The sequence below is a fragment of the Hyperolius riggenbachi genome, chromosome 6 (assembly GCF_040937935.1).
Source record: "Hyperolius riggenbachi isolate aHypRig1 chromosome 6, aHypRig1.pri, whole genome shotgun sequence".
NCBI lineage: Eukaryota > Metazoa > Chordata > Amphibia > Anura > Hyperoliidae > Hyperolius > Hyperolius riggenbachi.
Window position 1 is genome coordinate 267739209 of NC_090651.1, and position 14530 is coordinate 267753738.

General features: G+C 45.6%; 1 protein-coding gene across 3 annotated transcripts in view; it reads right to left on the bottom strand.

Annotated features, from left to right (window-relative positions):
• The window catches only part of USP28 (ubiquitin specific peptidase 28), a 156003-nt gene extending 141951 nt beyond the window's left edge, over positions 1–14052 (bottom strand). Inside the window, exon 1 of one of the 3 annotated variants that reach the window (XM_068240790.1) lies at positions 13792–14052. In XM_068240790.1, the coding sequence (XP_068096891.1) occupies positions 13792–13878 (87 nt within the window). In that variant the 5' untranslated portion in view covers positions 13879–14052. The remainder of the gene's footprint in view (positions 1–13791) is intronic. The other 2 variants (XM_068240791.1, XM_068240792.1) reach the window with 2 other exon arrangements.
• Between the last annotated feature and the right edge of the window lie 478 nt (positions 14053–14530).

The following is a 14530-nucleotide window of genomic DNA, read 5'->3' on the forward strand; positions in this document are numbered from 1 at the left end:
TAAAAGTTTAAAGGGATACTTAAAGGGGGGGGGGGGGGGGTATGGTCGGGGGAAAATGAGTTGAACTTACCCGGGGGGCTTCTGATGGTCCCCCGCAGACATCCTGTGCCCGCGCAGCCATCCAACGATGCTCCGGCCCCGCCTCCGGTTCACTTCTGGAATTTCAGACTTTAAAGTCTGAAAACCACTGCGCCTGCGTTGCAGTGTCCTCACTCCTGCTGATGTCACCAGGAGCGCACGTGCAAGCACAGACCATACTGGGCCTGCGCAGTACGCTCCTGGTGCCATCAGCGGGAGTGAGGACACGGCAACGCAGGCACAGTGGTTTTCAGACTTTAAAGTCTGAAATTCCAGAAGTGAACCGGAGGCAGGGCCAGAGCATTGGTGAGTGGCTGAGCGGGCACAGGATGTCTGCGGGGGACCATTAGAAGCCCCGGGTAACTTCAACTCATTTTCCCCCGACCCCCTACAGTATCCCTTTAAGGGAAGTGGCGAACAGGGTCAGGGGTACTTTAAAAGTTATTTAAAGATATTTTGTACATTTTTAAATTTCTTATTTGTATTTTTGTGTATTTTTGTTGCAGTGGGAAGCAATGTCTTTTTTTTGTAAATCTTTATACCAGAAATACAAGGTGTTTATGCAGTCAAGTCCTCTTATTTACAGCAGCAAAGCAAGAATAAGAATGTCATTGCAGATCTTGATGTAGTGGCTTTGCAATCAGAAATCATTACTACTAAGTTGAATTAAGCAGCTATCATAAGTAAGTTAACCTAGGCTACACAACTGTCATTGTAATGTAGGCCTCACTGTCAACACATATGCCACACTGTTAACACGATGCAACTTTCTGGATGCATTGCGGTACCACTTAAGTGCATTGCGTTGTTGTAGTCATAGTGAGACATGAGCCTAAAACAAAAAAAACCCTCTGATTCACAATATATTCACTCAAACAGCTTCAACAGCCTGCACTAACAGAGGTCACTGGGTCACATCAAGGTCAAGCAGTCAGACACCCTACCTTATCACAGACAGAGAAAAAAATGAAAGGGTCCAATACCTCCTGAAAAAAAAACTTCAATGGTGCAAACAAAATATTAATGGAATAAAAAGATCTTTTGATCACCACAGTTCTGGAGTCCAGGCCTAAGTTATAGCTCTCATTAAAGAGACACAAACGAAAAAAAAAAAATTATGATATGATGATTTGTATGTGTAGCACAGCTAAGAAATAAAACATTAAGATCAGATACATCAGTGTAATTGTTTCCAGTACAGGAAGAGTTAAGAAACTCCAGTTATCTCTATGCAAAAAAGCCATTAAGCTCTAAGAATTTCAAAGTCGTGGAGAGGGCTGTCTTCTGACTTTTATTATCTCAACTGTAAGTGAACAGTTTTTTTTTTATCTGCCAGAGGAGAGGTCATTAGTTCACAGACTGCTCTGAAAGAATCATTTTGATTGCAGAGTGTTGTGTAATCTGCACATATTAGAGAATGATGCAATGTTAGAAAACACACTGTATACCTGAAAATAAAAATATGAGAATATTTTCTTTGCTGCTAATCTTCTAGTAATTATTCATAGTACACAACCAATTCATTCTATCATTTTTTTTTTTTTTTTCGCTTCAGTGTCTCTTTAAGACCTATGAAAAGTACACGGTTTTGGTAGTTAGCAGCACAAAGACACCCTGCTGCCAAGGTCACAAAAAACAACAATATACTTTACCAATGTCTGAAAGGAGAATTTATCGGTTTACAAACACGTGTATGCACACAGCTCAAAAATACTGATTACAAAACCTGGATGCTATTAAAACTACTGGTGTACCCAGTTGCTGACTGCACATCCAAAACAACTTTAACCACAAGAAAACAGCAGCTGTCAGAGGTTTGTGGATCATTTAGGTTTGTTCTCTGGTGTTTCTCAGCCTCAGAACACCTAGTAATTCAGGCCCCCTTGTGTCATGGAGAGACTAAATGAAAGCTAAGTGGATGTACCTAAGCCTAAGTAACACTTTAAAGTGGAATTGAAACTCAAGAGAATTTTTGCTATAAGGCACGAAAGACTGAAGAAAAAAAAAAAAAAAGTTACTGGTTTTTAATTTTCTGCGCAAATATGATTTTAAAGTTTGCTCTGTGTTTTGGCTCCATATGAGGAGCTACTTTGTGTCTATGGTGTTGTGCAATAATGGACTTTGGTACTTTAGACTAATTTGAATGGGTGTCAATGGCCAAATTTGTTCACACATTTTTCTTTTGACTACTCTCTGCCCGCCGCCTTTACCAACCTCTGCCTGTATTTGGATTACTATCTGCCTGCCGCCTAAGACTGATACCAAAGTTAAAGTCCGAAAGGAATCACGCTTCCACTGTCCCGATTGCGATGTCCCCATCCTCTGTCATTCCCTGTTCCAAAATATACCACAGGCTGGAGGTGTTATTAGGTATATATGTACATACTCATACTGTATAGTCTGGTGCCTTATTTGTACAGTTTCACTATTTAAGTTTATTCATAAATGTAATTATTTCAACAATTGTGTGTTCTAGTCTTTTATTATTATACGCAGGATGTCTACAAGACCTTTATTCTAACATATTTTGGCGAGTTATGACTTAGGCCTGGTTCACATTAGCGTTTGCTGTCCGGATTTGCCGTGCCGGATCCGGACCGTATACTGTACAAACGGAACGGACGTTCGGCATAGCAATGCAAAGTCTATGCGTCCGTTCACACGCGTCCGTTCCGTACTGACCGGAGCCGTATCGGATCAGGACACTTTTCCAACATACACTATTTTTTGGGTCCGGATCATCCGGCTGACGCACCCGGACCGGAGCCTAACTCCACCATCCGTGCATAGAAACCAATGGGAAACGGAAAGCACAGAACACACTGGCTATAAAAACCTGACGTTCTACCCCACTTCCTATGCGTTTTCGAGCGGTCCTTTTTGGATGGGGACACATGGGCACAGCATTTCTGGAGCGGAGCAGCAGTGACTTTGTGCTGGAGCTGTTTGGCAGTATGTCGGACGTGGAGGTGAGGCCCTACACAGCGGAGGACCTGATTCTACAGGTGCACCTTCTGCAGACCTCCCAGACCCCAACATTATATAGTTTGTTATCTCTCTTACCAATCGGATCTGGATCGCAGCCGTATTCATACCTGAAGCAAATGGACTGGATCCGGTCCGGTCATCCGGTCTTTACAGAAACGCAAGTGTGAACTTGAACTTAAAGGAGTTATCAGAAAAAAAAAAAAAAAAAAAAGGCTTTACTCACCTGGGGCTTCTCTAGCCCCTTGCTGCAGACTGTCCCACGCCGACCTCTCCGCTGCCATCCCGGGCTCCCCGCACGGTGCAGAGGCCAACCTTGCCTGCACGAAGCACCGCTGTCAATCATCGCTACGTGACAGCAGCGGAGAGGTCGGCATGGGACAGTCGGCAACAAGCCAGTCCCATGCAGCCATCCTATGCCCTCGTAGTCACTCACTGCTGCTGCTTCGGTCCCCTGTCGCCAGCTAGTTTCGTTTTTGCCGACTCAGAGAAGGCAGGCCGCCACGCGTACATTTGCATGAATTCCCGCTGGTGCAGGAAGCTATCGCGGACATTAACACATACACTTTTATGCATCAGAGGTGCAAAGCGTAAAAATGCACGCGTTGCACCTCCATCGCGTACAAATGTATGGTTAATGTCCGCAATATCTTCCTGCACTAGCGGGAATGCATGCAAATGTACACATGGCGCCCTCCAAGTCAACAAAAATGAAACTAGCTGGTGGCGAGGGACCTGAGCAGCAGTGAGTGACTACGAGGGCACAGAATGGCTGCAGGGGGCTGGTAGAAGCAGGGGGGGGGGGGGGGGTTCCACTTTTAGACCCATAAATTCAGAAAGAAATGAAAAGCCAGGGAGGGTAAAGGGGAATTACCGGTATCTGGCAGACTCTATATCCCTCTTTCTTCAGTTGTACTTTAAAGGGAACCAGAGAGGAATGGAGCCTGAAAATAGAAACCGCTTTTATACATACCTGGGGCTTCTTCCAGCCCCATAAGCCTGGATCGCTCCCACGCCGCCACCGGGTCCCGTCACTTCCGGCGGACGCGGCCAAATGTCCGCATCACAGGGGCTCCCTCCATACCCATACGCATTGCGGCTGCGCATTACACAGCAGCAAGCGTAAGTGTATGGAGGGAGCCCCTGTGATGTGGACAATTGGCCGTGTCCGCCGACCGACTGGCGGTAATGACGGGACCCGGTACCGGCGGATCCAGGCAGCGGAGGACGGCGGCGTAGGAGCGATCCGTGCGTATGGGGCTGGAGGAAGCCCCAGGTATGTATAAAAGCTTTTCTCTGTCCTCCTCTCTGGTTCTCTATAAGAAATCACCAATTCTGCCCGGGTGTGTAAACTTATTAGCACAACTGTATGTATGCGTGTTTAAAGAGAATGGGAACCGGATTAGTAAAAGAAAAGCCAGATACTCACCTAAGCAGAGGGAAGGCTCAGAGTCCTAATGAGACTTCCGTCTCCTCTCCCGATGCCCGTTTTAGCATTGGCTCCCCCGTAGCAGTATTTGACTAAATTGGTCAAATACTGCTACGTCCGCCGCCGAAGGGAGGCTTCATCAGTCTTCAGGAATCAGAGTGCTCCCAAAGACGGGCCGCTCCAAACTGTGCATGCGCGAGCGCCCTCTATCGTGTACTCGCGCGTGCGCAGTATGGAGCCGCCTGTCTTCGGGAGTACTCACCTCCCGAAGTCCCCCGCGGCGAGGGATTTGAACGGAGGAGCTGCCGCTGCAACGAGGACACCGGGAGGAGAGGAGAGTGGAAGCTCATTAGGACACAGAGCCGTCCCTCTCCTTAAGTAGCTGGCTTATTTTTTTTTATTAATCGGGAACCATTGGCTTTAAGGGCCCTTTCACATTTATGTGCGGTGCTGTCCCTTATGGCAATTTCTGCCCGAAATTAGTTGCATCGTCGATCGGACATGCACTTGAGGACACCGATTTTCATCCGATCCAATTAGATTACAATAATTGAATTGGATCATCCATCAACCACCAAGTCCCTTGATGTATGGCCACCTTTAGGGCTCGTTCACACCAGGGGCGTTTTTGGGCTTTTTTTAAACGCAGGTGAGTAAAAAAAATAAAATAATCGTTCACGAAACACTCGTGCAATTAATCTTTATGAGAAGGTTCATATCAGCGCAGTTTGTGCGCTGTGCGTTCAGCAAAGCGGTGCCTGTACAATTTTTGAGGCGTTTTTGCAATAATGGAAGGTATAGGAAGAAAAATCTTCTGAAGAAAAATCTTTACTGAAGAAAAATCACTAAAATCAAAAATGTGGACAGTGCAATACATAGGTTATGCAAGTAGAGCAAGTATTTATCTACTTATATGTGTGTTTTTTTCTGAGATAGTATGGCTGACAATTCCTCTAAGGTTTGCACCACACCAATTTAGGTGGAGTGCTAATGGGTGGAATTACAGGATTCAGTAGACAGCTACGCACAGATTGGTGGGCGACACAGGACAGTTAATGTATAAATGCACATGGAGGGCACATTTAGACACTAGGAGGCCAGCAGCAAGACTGCAGACTTGGACAATTCTCAAGAGATTTTCATGCTGAAACTGGCAATTGGCCTGCGCGATGTATGGGCGGCCGACAGATCTCTCTCCAATCAGATTCAATTAGAGAAAATTGTCTTTTGGTTGAATCTGCCCATCCTTGCTAGATGTATGGATACCTTTAGGACCCACCAGGAGCAAAAATGTGTCAGCTCTTGTCGCTGTCCTGTACCACTGCTGTACTTTTAAATGGATGACTAAAAAGGATTTTGATGCTATACTAACACTGAAGCAGTGCAGGAACTTGCTTTGGTCATTGTCACGTAGACTGGCGTTCCACCTTCGAGCACCCTTCCACTTTTGCGCAACACATCTATAGAAGGTGAGGTAGAGCAGTCCTCTTTTGAACCTTCAGGCAAGGAAATCATATACATTTTCTGAAAAATTCCTCCTGTGTGTTTACAGAAAACAGCTTGCCCAATACCTGGTACACACCATGCAATTTTCCATTAGATCGACAGATTGAACCTGTCGGAAATTAACGGTTCTATTTTGTGATAGGAAAAAAAAACGATTGGAAACCTGATTGTACTGTCAGAAACAATCATTGTACTGAATAGAATTTGACCTGTTGATCTGACACGAAATTGCATGGTATGTATCTGCATAATCCCCCATTATCTACACGTAATGAGCAAGTGTAAATGAGGGCTGTAAGCTGTGTCCGAACTGTACCTAGATTCTGTGCTAATATGTAAAGACTGGAGGTTAACCCTCTGGTCTTCCATGAAGTAAACATTGCAGGACCACTGTAGTTCTAGAAGTCAAGACAAAGAAATGTTTGCACCAGGTAGGTAGAGATATAGATAGTGGTTTGCAAAAGTATTTGGCCCCCTTGGAGTTTTCCACATTTTGTCATATTGCTTCCACAAACATGAATCAATTTTATTGGAATTCCACGTGAAAGACCAATACAAAGTGGTGTACACGTGAGAAGTGGAACGAAAATCATACATGATTCCAAACATTTTTTACAAATAAATAACTGCATAGTAGGGTGTGTGTAATTATTCAGCCCCCTGAGTTAATACTTTGTAGAACCCCCTTTTGCTGCAATTACAGCTGCCAGTCATTTAGGGTACGTCTCTACCAGCTTTGCATATCTAGAGACTAAAAGCCTTGCCCATACTTCTTTGCAAAACTCCAGCTCATTCAGATTAGATGGACAGCATTTGTGAACAGGAGTTTTCAGATCTTTTCCACAGATTCTCGATTGGATTTAGATCTGGACTTTGACTGGGCCATTCTAACACATAGATATGTTTTGTTTTAAAACCATTCCATTGTTGCCCTGGCTTTATGTTTAGGGTCGTTGTCCTGCTGGAAGGTGAACCTCCGCCCCAGTCTCAAGTCTTTTGCAGACTCCAAGAGGTGTTCTTCCAAGATTGCCCTGTGTTTGGCTCCATCCATCTTCCCATCAATTCTGACCAGCTTCCCTGTCCCTGCTGAAGAGAAGCACCCCCCGAGCATGATGCTGCCACCACCACCATATTTGACAGTGGGGATGGTGTGTTCAGAGTGATGCAGTGTTCTCCCCAGGCTCTTTTAGCCGGGTGCTCCACCCGGCTGTCATCGGCTCACCTCCGCCTATGCTGTAAGCAGAGTTGTGCACAGATGCACCAGCCCTGTATTCTCTCATCACACCCCACCCGCCTACTTTTGCATGCCACCCGGCTACTATTTCTTGCCACCCCGGCTGGAATTTTTTTCTGGGGAGAACACTGGTGATGTGCAGTGTTAGTTTTCCACCACACATAGCGTTTTGCATTTTAGCCAAAAAGTTCCATTTTGGTCTCATCTGACCAGAGCATCTTCTTCCACATGTTTGCAGTGTCCCCCCACATGGCTTGTGGCAAACTGCAAACTGGACTTATGATTTTCTTTTAACAATGGCTTTCTTCTTGCCACTCTTCCATAAAGGCCATTTTTGTGCAGTGCACGACTAATAGTTGTCCTATGGACAGATTCCCTCACCGGAGCTGTAGATCTCTGCAGCTTGTCCAGAGTCACCATTGGCCTCTTGATTACTGATCAGTGCTCTCCTTGTTCGGCCTGCGAGTTCAGGTGGATGGCCTTGTCTTGGTAGGTTTGCAGTTGTGCCATACTCCTTCCATTTCTGAGTGATCACTTGAACAGTGCTCTGTGGGATGTTCAAGGATTTGGAAATCTTTTTGTAGCCTAAGCCTGCTTTAAATTTCTCAATAACTGTATCCCTGACCTGTCTTGTGTGTTCTTTGGACTTCATGGTGCTGTTGCTCCCAAAATTCTCTTAGACAACCTCTGAGGCCGTCACAGAGCAGCTGTATTTGTACTGACATTAGATTACACACAGGTGCACTCTATTTAGTCATTAGCACTCATCAGGCAATGTCTATGGGCAACTGACTACACTCAGACCAAAAGGGGCTGAATAATTACGCAAACCCCACTTTGCAGATATTTGTAAAAAATGTTTGGAATCATGTATGATTTTCGTTCCACTTCTCATGTGTACCCCACTTTGTTTTGGTCTTTCATGTGGAATTCCCAAAAAATTGATTCAAGTTTGTGGCAGTAATATGACAACATGTGGAAAACTTCAAGGGGGCCGAATACTTTTGCAAACCACTGTATATATTTTTATCCCTTGCCATTTCAGGTACCCATTAAAACTCTTACAAAAATATCTCAGTAAGGATTGAAGAAACTGCAATAAAATAACTGATATGAAAGTTCAGAAGCCAGAATGTTACTTTAATCAAAGAAAACCAAAAAACTACCGGTATATCTCAGTCCCTATTTAATCAGTCCATCTTAATACTACACGTGTAGAATCTGCAAATTGGAGGTCCTTCAATCGCTTGCATGGGTAGCACATACAATCACTTTTTTTTTTTACACTCCTAGTAGTCTTGTCATGGCAGTGTCCCAGCAGGCATGAAATAAACCAATAAAAAGCAAAGTGTAGTATTATAGGTCATAAACTGCTTTTATTGCACTTCAATACTATACTATATAGAGATTTTTTTTTATATATTTATTTCATACTTGCTGAAACGCCACTGTGACAAAACACTAGGATAGGGATTACAGTGATTGTATGTGCTGCCCCATTCCAGCGATTGAGGGACCTTGTGATTTTGCTCCTTTATTTGGGATAAGCCTTTATGTTATTGGTGGTGGGCATAAATGGATGAGAAGAGTCTACAATAAGAGCATGATAGGACACCTGAAGTGAGAAGGATATGGAGGCTGCCATATTTATGTCCTTTTAAAGGAAAACTTAAGTCAAAAAAAAAAAAAATGACATTTACTCACCTGGGGCATCCCTCAGCACCCCGAAGCTGGATGGTGCCCTCGCAGCCCCGCTCCGATCGTCCTGTCCCCGCCGGCGGCTACTTCCGGTTCGGCGACAGCCGCCGACAGGCTGGGAACGCGGCTGTTTTTCCGCGTTCCCAGCCGCTGCTATCACCCTCTATGCTGCTATAGCGTATATATATACGCTATAGCAGCATAGAGGGTGATAGCAGCGGCTGGGAACGCGGAAAAACAGCCGCGTTCCCAGCCTGTCGGCGGCTGTCGCCGAACCGGAAGTAGCCGCCGGCGGGGGACAGGACGATCGGAGCGGGGCTGCGAGGGCACCATCCAGCTTCGGGGTGCTGAGGGATGCCCCAGGTGAGTAAATGTCATTTTTTTTTTTTTGACTTAAGTTTTCCTTTAAACAATGCTAATTGCCTAGCTGTCCTGCTGATCTTCTGCCTCTGATGCTGGGAACACACATTGAGTTTTTTCGGCAGATTTACTGGCCGTTCGCTTCCCATTCACTTCTATGAGAAAAAGATCGAAATGAGATCGGACCTGTCCAAAAATTATCTATGGAACCATCTACCAGCCAAAAAAAAACTAATTGTGTATTTCCAACTTAATACTTTCAGCCATAGACCCTGAACACCCATGCAGATCAGATCATTGACTGGACTAGCTGCATGTTTTTTTCAGGTGTGTGATTCAGGCACTACTATTGCAGGATGCCAGGCAACTGGTATTGTTTAAAAAGTAAACAAATATTGCAGCCTTCATATCCCTCTCAGGTCAGTTATCCTCGTGCCACTTAAATGATCTATTTATCGTTTTTTTCAAGACAAACTAAGCTTTCATTGGGGGTATTTGGTACAAAGTAAAATGTTCTTCTCTATGCATTTTAATGGGAAAAAGTGGAAAATTTTTTAAAAAATGCATTGTTTCTCAATTTTGACCAATTCCTGTTTGGAAATAAAAAGTGCGATTGACATAAAAACTGTGCCGCCAGTTAAAGTCGCCCCAGTATAGATATCCAGATGTGTCCCCAGTATCACCGCCTCCCCCAGAATAGTCAGATGTGTCCCCAGTATCAGCTCCCCTATCATAGCCACATGTGTCCCAAGCCATCTGAGCTACTATGCGCTGCGCTAGAGATCCCCATTTACTGCAGTGAATGGGATCTGCGCTGCCACTTCCGAAAATGCAGCAGCACCGCCACAGCGCATCATACAATGGAAACGGTAGAAGGGCTAGCTATGCCCTTCTACCGTTCTTGCGTGTCGCACACTATGCACGCTGCCAAAATGCGCACGGCAGCGCGCATAGTCTGAACGAGTCCTGATACAGGTTGCTGAAAAGTGGACAGAAGCGGATAAAAACGCATAGATGGAAACAAGGCCTTAAAGTGATCCTTGTAGATCATGGGTGTGTTTGTGATCAGCTTGGGACCTCCCTCCCATGGGCGTAGTCTATGTGAAATCTCACACAAGCTGAGATTACCTCCCCTGTGACATCATCAGTAGCAGCCTGCATTTGTTTTTATCTCCTCCACCAGTCTGCCGGATTCTGTCCCGGCAATATGGAAGGGAGGAAGGAAGGGAGGAAGGGAGGGAGGGGTTCCTCCAATAAATGTAAAATATTTTATATTAGTCATCATGCAGCTGAAAAAAGGCTGCTATTTATTATTATTATAAGTTACAAAATATTTTTTTAGATTTTATTTCTGAAATCTTGTATTTTTAATTTGGGTCCACTTCAACTGAAAAAAAAAAAAAATTAAGCACTTTTTCATTTACCTGGGGCTTGGAGCAGCCTATCCTGTGCCCACGGCGTGCCAAACCGATCATCTGTTCCCCTGCCGCGACTTGCCTGCGCATCTCTTGCCACGCATATCTTTGTAAGAGTTCACATCATTAATGCATCCTGCACAAACGCAGTAAAGAAAGACCCTCTTACTGCGCATGCGTTTGATGATGTGAGGATACGCGTGGCAAGGGCCACTCAGGCGCAGTGGACCTCCAACTGATCAGTCGGCAGAACCAAAAGTAAGTCATGGCAGAGGAACGGTTCAGCACAGGATGGTTGTGGGGAGCTGGTCCATGCCCCATGTAAGGGAAACTTAAGGTAGCCATACACTGGTCGATTTGCCATCAGATTCGACCAACAGATAGATCCCTCTCTGATCGAATCTGATCAGAGAGGGATCGTATGGCTGCCTTTACTGCAAAAAGATTGTGAATAGATTTCAGCCTGAAACCGATTCACCACCTGCTGAGCTGCCACCTGTTCCCCCCCTCCCCCCCCATACATTACCTGAAGCCTGGTCCCGGGCATCTTCTCTGCATCATCTCCCAGCTGGCATCTTCTCTGCATCACAACATCCGCATATAACTTTGTCACTCCAGCGCCCTCTATTTGTACTTCCGCTGTCACTGCAGTGACACAGGAAGTTATACACAGATGCCGGACGTGATGTGGAAGGTGATGCGGAGAAGATGCCAGCCGGGATGAACCTGTGTCGATCGTACGCCGCTAGCGATGCGCTCCCTACCCGCGGGCGATCAACGGTAATTTCCCGCACAGAACGATCGATCTGTTTCGGGGCGAAATAGATATTTAGCGTTTAGCGTAAACGATGTGACAGCAGATTCGATCCAAGTAATCGCATCTGCTGTCAATCGGCAGGTAATCTGCCTAGTGTATGGCCAGCTTTACTTTTTCTTTTTTCAGTTAAAGTGATCCTTAAGTCAAGTCCTGGCCCCAATAGCAGCATAGGGGGCGATATACAGCCTGGGAATGCAAAGAATCACTCGCGTTCCCATGCCTGTCGGCCGGTGACGGCCAAGCCGGAAGTGTTCGCAGGCAGGTCCCGGAGCGTCAGAGCGGGGCTGCGAGGGCACCGATCGGCTGCAGGGGGCTGAGGGAAGCCCCAGGTGAGTAAATCTCTTCTTTTTTTTTTACTTGACTTAAGGATCAGTAAGATACAATGATGATATTTGCATTGGGATACACTATACCAGTGCTGTGGAGTCAGAATTGGAGGAATTTTGGGCACCTGAAGTCGGAGCATGTAGTTTCATAAACTGAGTGATGATTTTTGTACCAAATCCACAGCCCTGGTAAGTATTAGACTATGGAGTCAGAGTTGGAGCTATTTTGGGTACCTAGTGTCAGAGTTGGAGGTTTCATAAACTGATAAGTCAAGAGTCGGATGATTTTTGTAACGACTCCACAGCCCTTGCATTTTTCAGCTCCTGAATAAGCTCCATATCTATACTAAAAATTGATGAATGTAGGGACACCCTTAGGCTTTGCATCAGATAGAAAAAACATTAAGTGCAAACCTGATTGCCCTGTTAGGCTAGGTTTACAGTTGGTGATTGTGGAGCATTGTAATGGCTGTAAGGCAGCGCATAACATCACACTGAAATGCTCACTGAGAGCAGTATCCCAAAGCACTGCATTTACCGCATAACAGCCACATTAACAGTACAGTGAAGCATAGTTTTCATTGACTGTGTATGCAACACATGGATAACCTGCAGCGCCACTCTCCCATCTCTGACTGGGAACCTAGCCCATTTATAGAAACTCTAATAGGACCAACTCTTTCCATGTATATTTACTTTTTTGCTGCTGGTTTGAAAGTTACATTGTATGGCTGTGCATAATGTTTACACATCATGTTGGGCGACATGGCTGGGCTGCACAGACGCGAGTCAACTGTGTAGCGGACACCACGCTGTGTTGCTATGAAGGAGGGACGGCAGAGCAGCATGCACAAAGGACTTGGCCACCAGCAAGGGAAGGTTATGGGAGTTAATCTGCTGGGCGGATTGTTTGTGGGTTGGGGTGGCAAGCCTCTGTACACACATCTGATTCATAGCTCTCAACTGTCCCTCTTTCAGATGGACAGTCCCTCTTTGGGAGTCCTGTCACTCTTTCCTCCTCATGTGTCCCTCTTTCAGGACTGTGTCTCTCTTTCTATGTAAATATATTTCTAAAAAAAAAATGGTGTTTGACTCTAAACTTTATTCCCATCCTTTAAATTGATATATTACTAATTTTAAAAGGTTAATATCAAGGAAAATGACTCAGGATAGAAAGCATCAGTGGTTTGAATTATAAAACATATATTTTTCTTATGGAATCTTTATCGTATGCATGACTAGGGATGTGCTGGGGGCATGATCAGGGGAATGGCTTAAGTGTCCCTCTTTCTCATCTCAAAAAGTTGGGAGGTATGCTTATCGGCTGCAGCGGTCATTATCGGCCACCTCAGATGATTTTAGTCAAGTGTGTGTACCAAAGAGATTAGTTAGCTGCCCATACACCACAGGCCAATTCCCTATTTGTGTAAAATGTCACAGGAATCGGCCTGTGGTGCTCAGGGGGGACCAGGACTTAACTGGTGGTCAATTGCAGGGCAATCTCACTATATGTATGACCAGCCTATAAAACACTTGCCAAGATCAGAAAGAGAAAGGAGATCACTATTATAATTTAAAGAGAAGTAGACAGCAAATAGTCGTGTGATAAAAGTTTTTGGGAGCAGCACAACAGGGAGCAGAACTTCAACAGGCCATTGTTGTGAATCTTATGTATACATGGCAAGGAGAGGACTGATCTCGTGAAAGTGAAAGTTTCAGACTTTCTTTTCAGAAACTTTCAGCACGCGTCTTGCAGTTCTGAGGCTTTTCTATTGTTTACATGGCAGCCAGCCACCCCCACAAGCAGGCGACCCTCCTGCACAGCACAGGAAGCTGCGGGGCCTGGCGTCCCTCTGCACAGAGGCCAGTGACAGATGATCGGCAGTGACAGCAGAGTCACAGCACAGTGGCGACCCCAGTGTCACCCTCCCCCAACTCCTCACCGTGCTGTGTGGGGACTCCCTGCCCCCGTCCTCCTCTGCTTGCCGGCGGGTCAGTGTCATACTAGCAGCAGCGGCAGTAGTCACCATTACAACCGCAGCGGCACCGCGTGCTCGGCTGACATCTCCTCTGGACACGCCCACTTCTCTATGTAAACACGCCCCCTAACGTGTCCGTAAATTACCGCCCACCCGCCTAGGGCCAATCCTACTGCGTGGTCCTAGACCCGTTCCCTCTTCTCGTTGGACACTGACCGCCACGGTACTTGCGAAGAAGAAAAAAAAACGAGATTGGTGGCTTCTGACCGACCTGCGCGCTGATTGGCTGCGAGTGGCTCGCCGTTAGCCAGTGAAGCCCCGCCCTAACTCATGTCCTGCCTGACCCCATTCATTTACTTCATTTACCCGGCCGGGAAGCAAATGTGACGTCATCAGGCTCAACTGCAGCTTCTCTGTATGCGATGAGGACGAGTGAGCTGCACTGCTTTGTTTTGTTTACAAGTGTTCACGCCACTTCCTCCTCACTTCTTGTTATCACAATTGTGAAGCGCTCAGCGAAAGTCTTCAGTGTGTGTGATACCATTATTTAATCTAGCAGAATGTATTATTGTTGGTTTATTATTATTATTAATAAACTTTTATATATTGTTTTTCAATTTGAGCTAATCGTGGTGAAAAAAAAGGCTCTGGTCCATTGTAGTGAAAGCTTTAGTTTTTAGGCCCCGTTCACACTTGCGTTTTG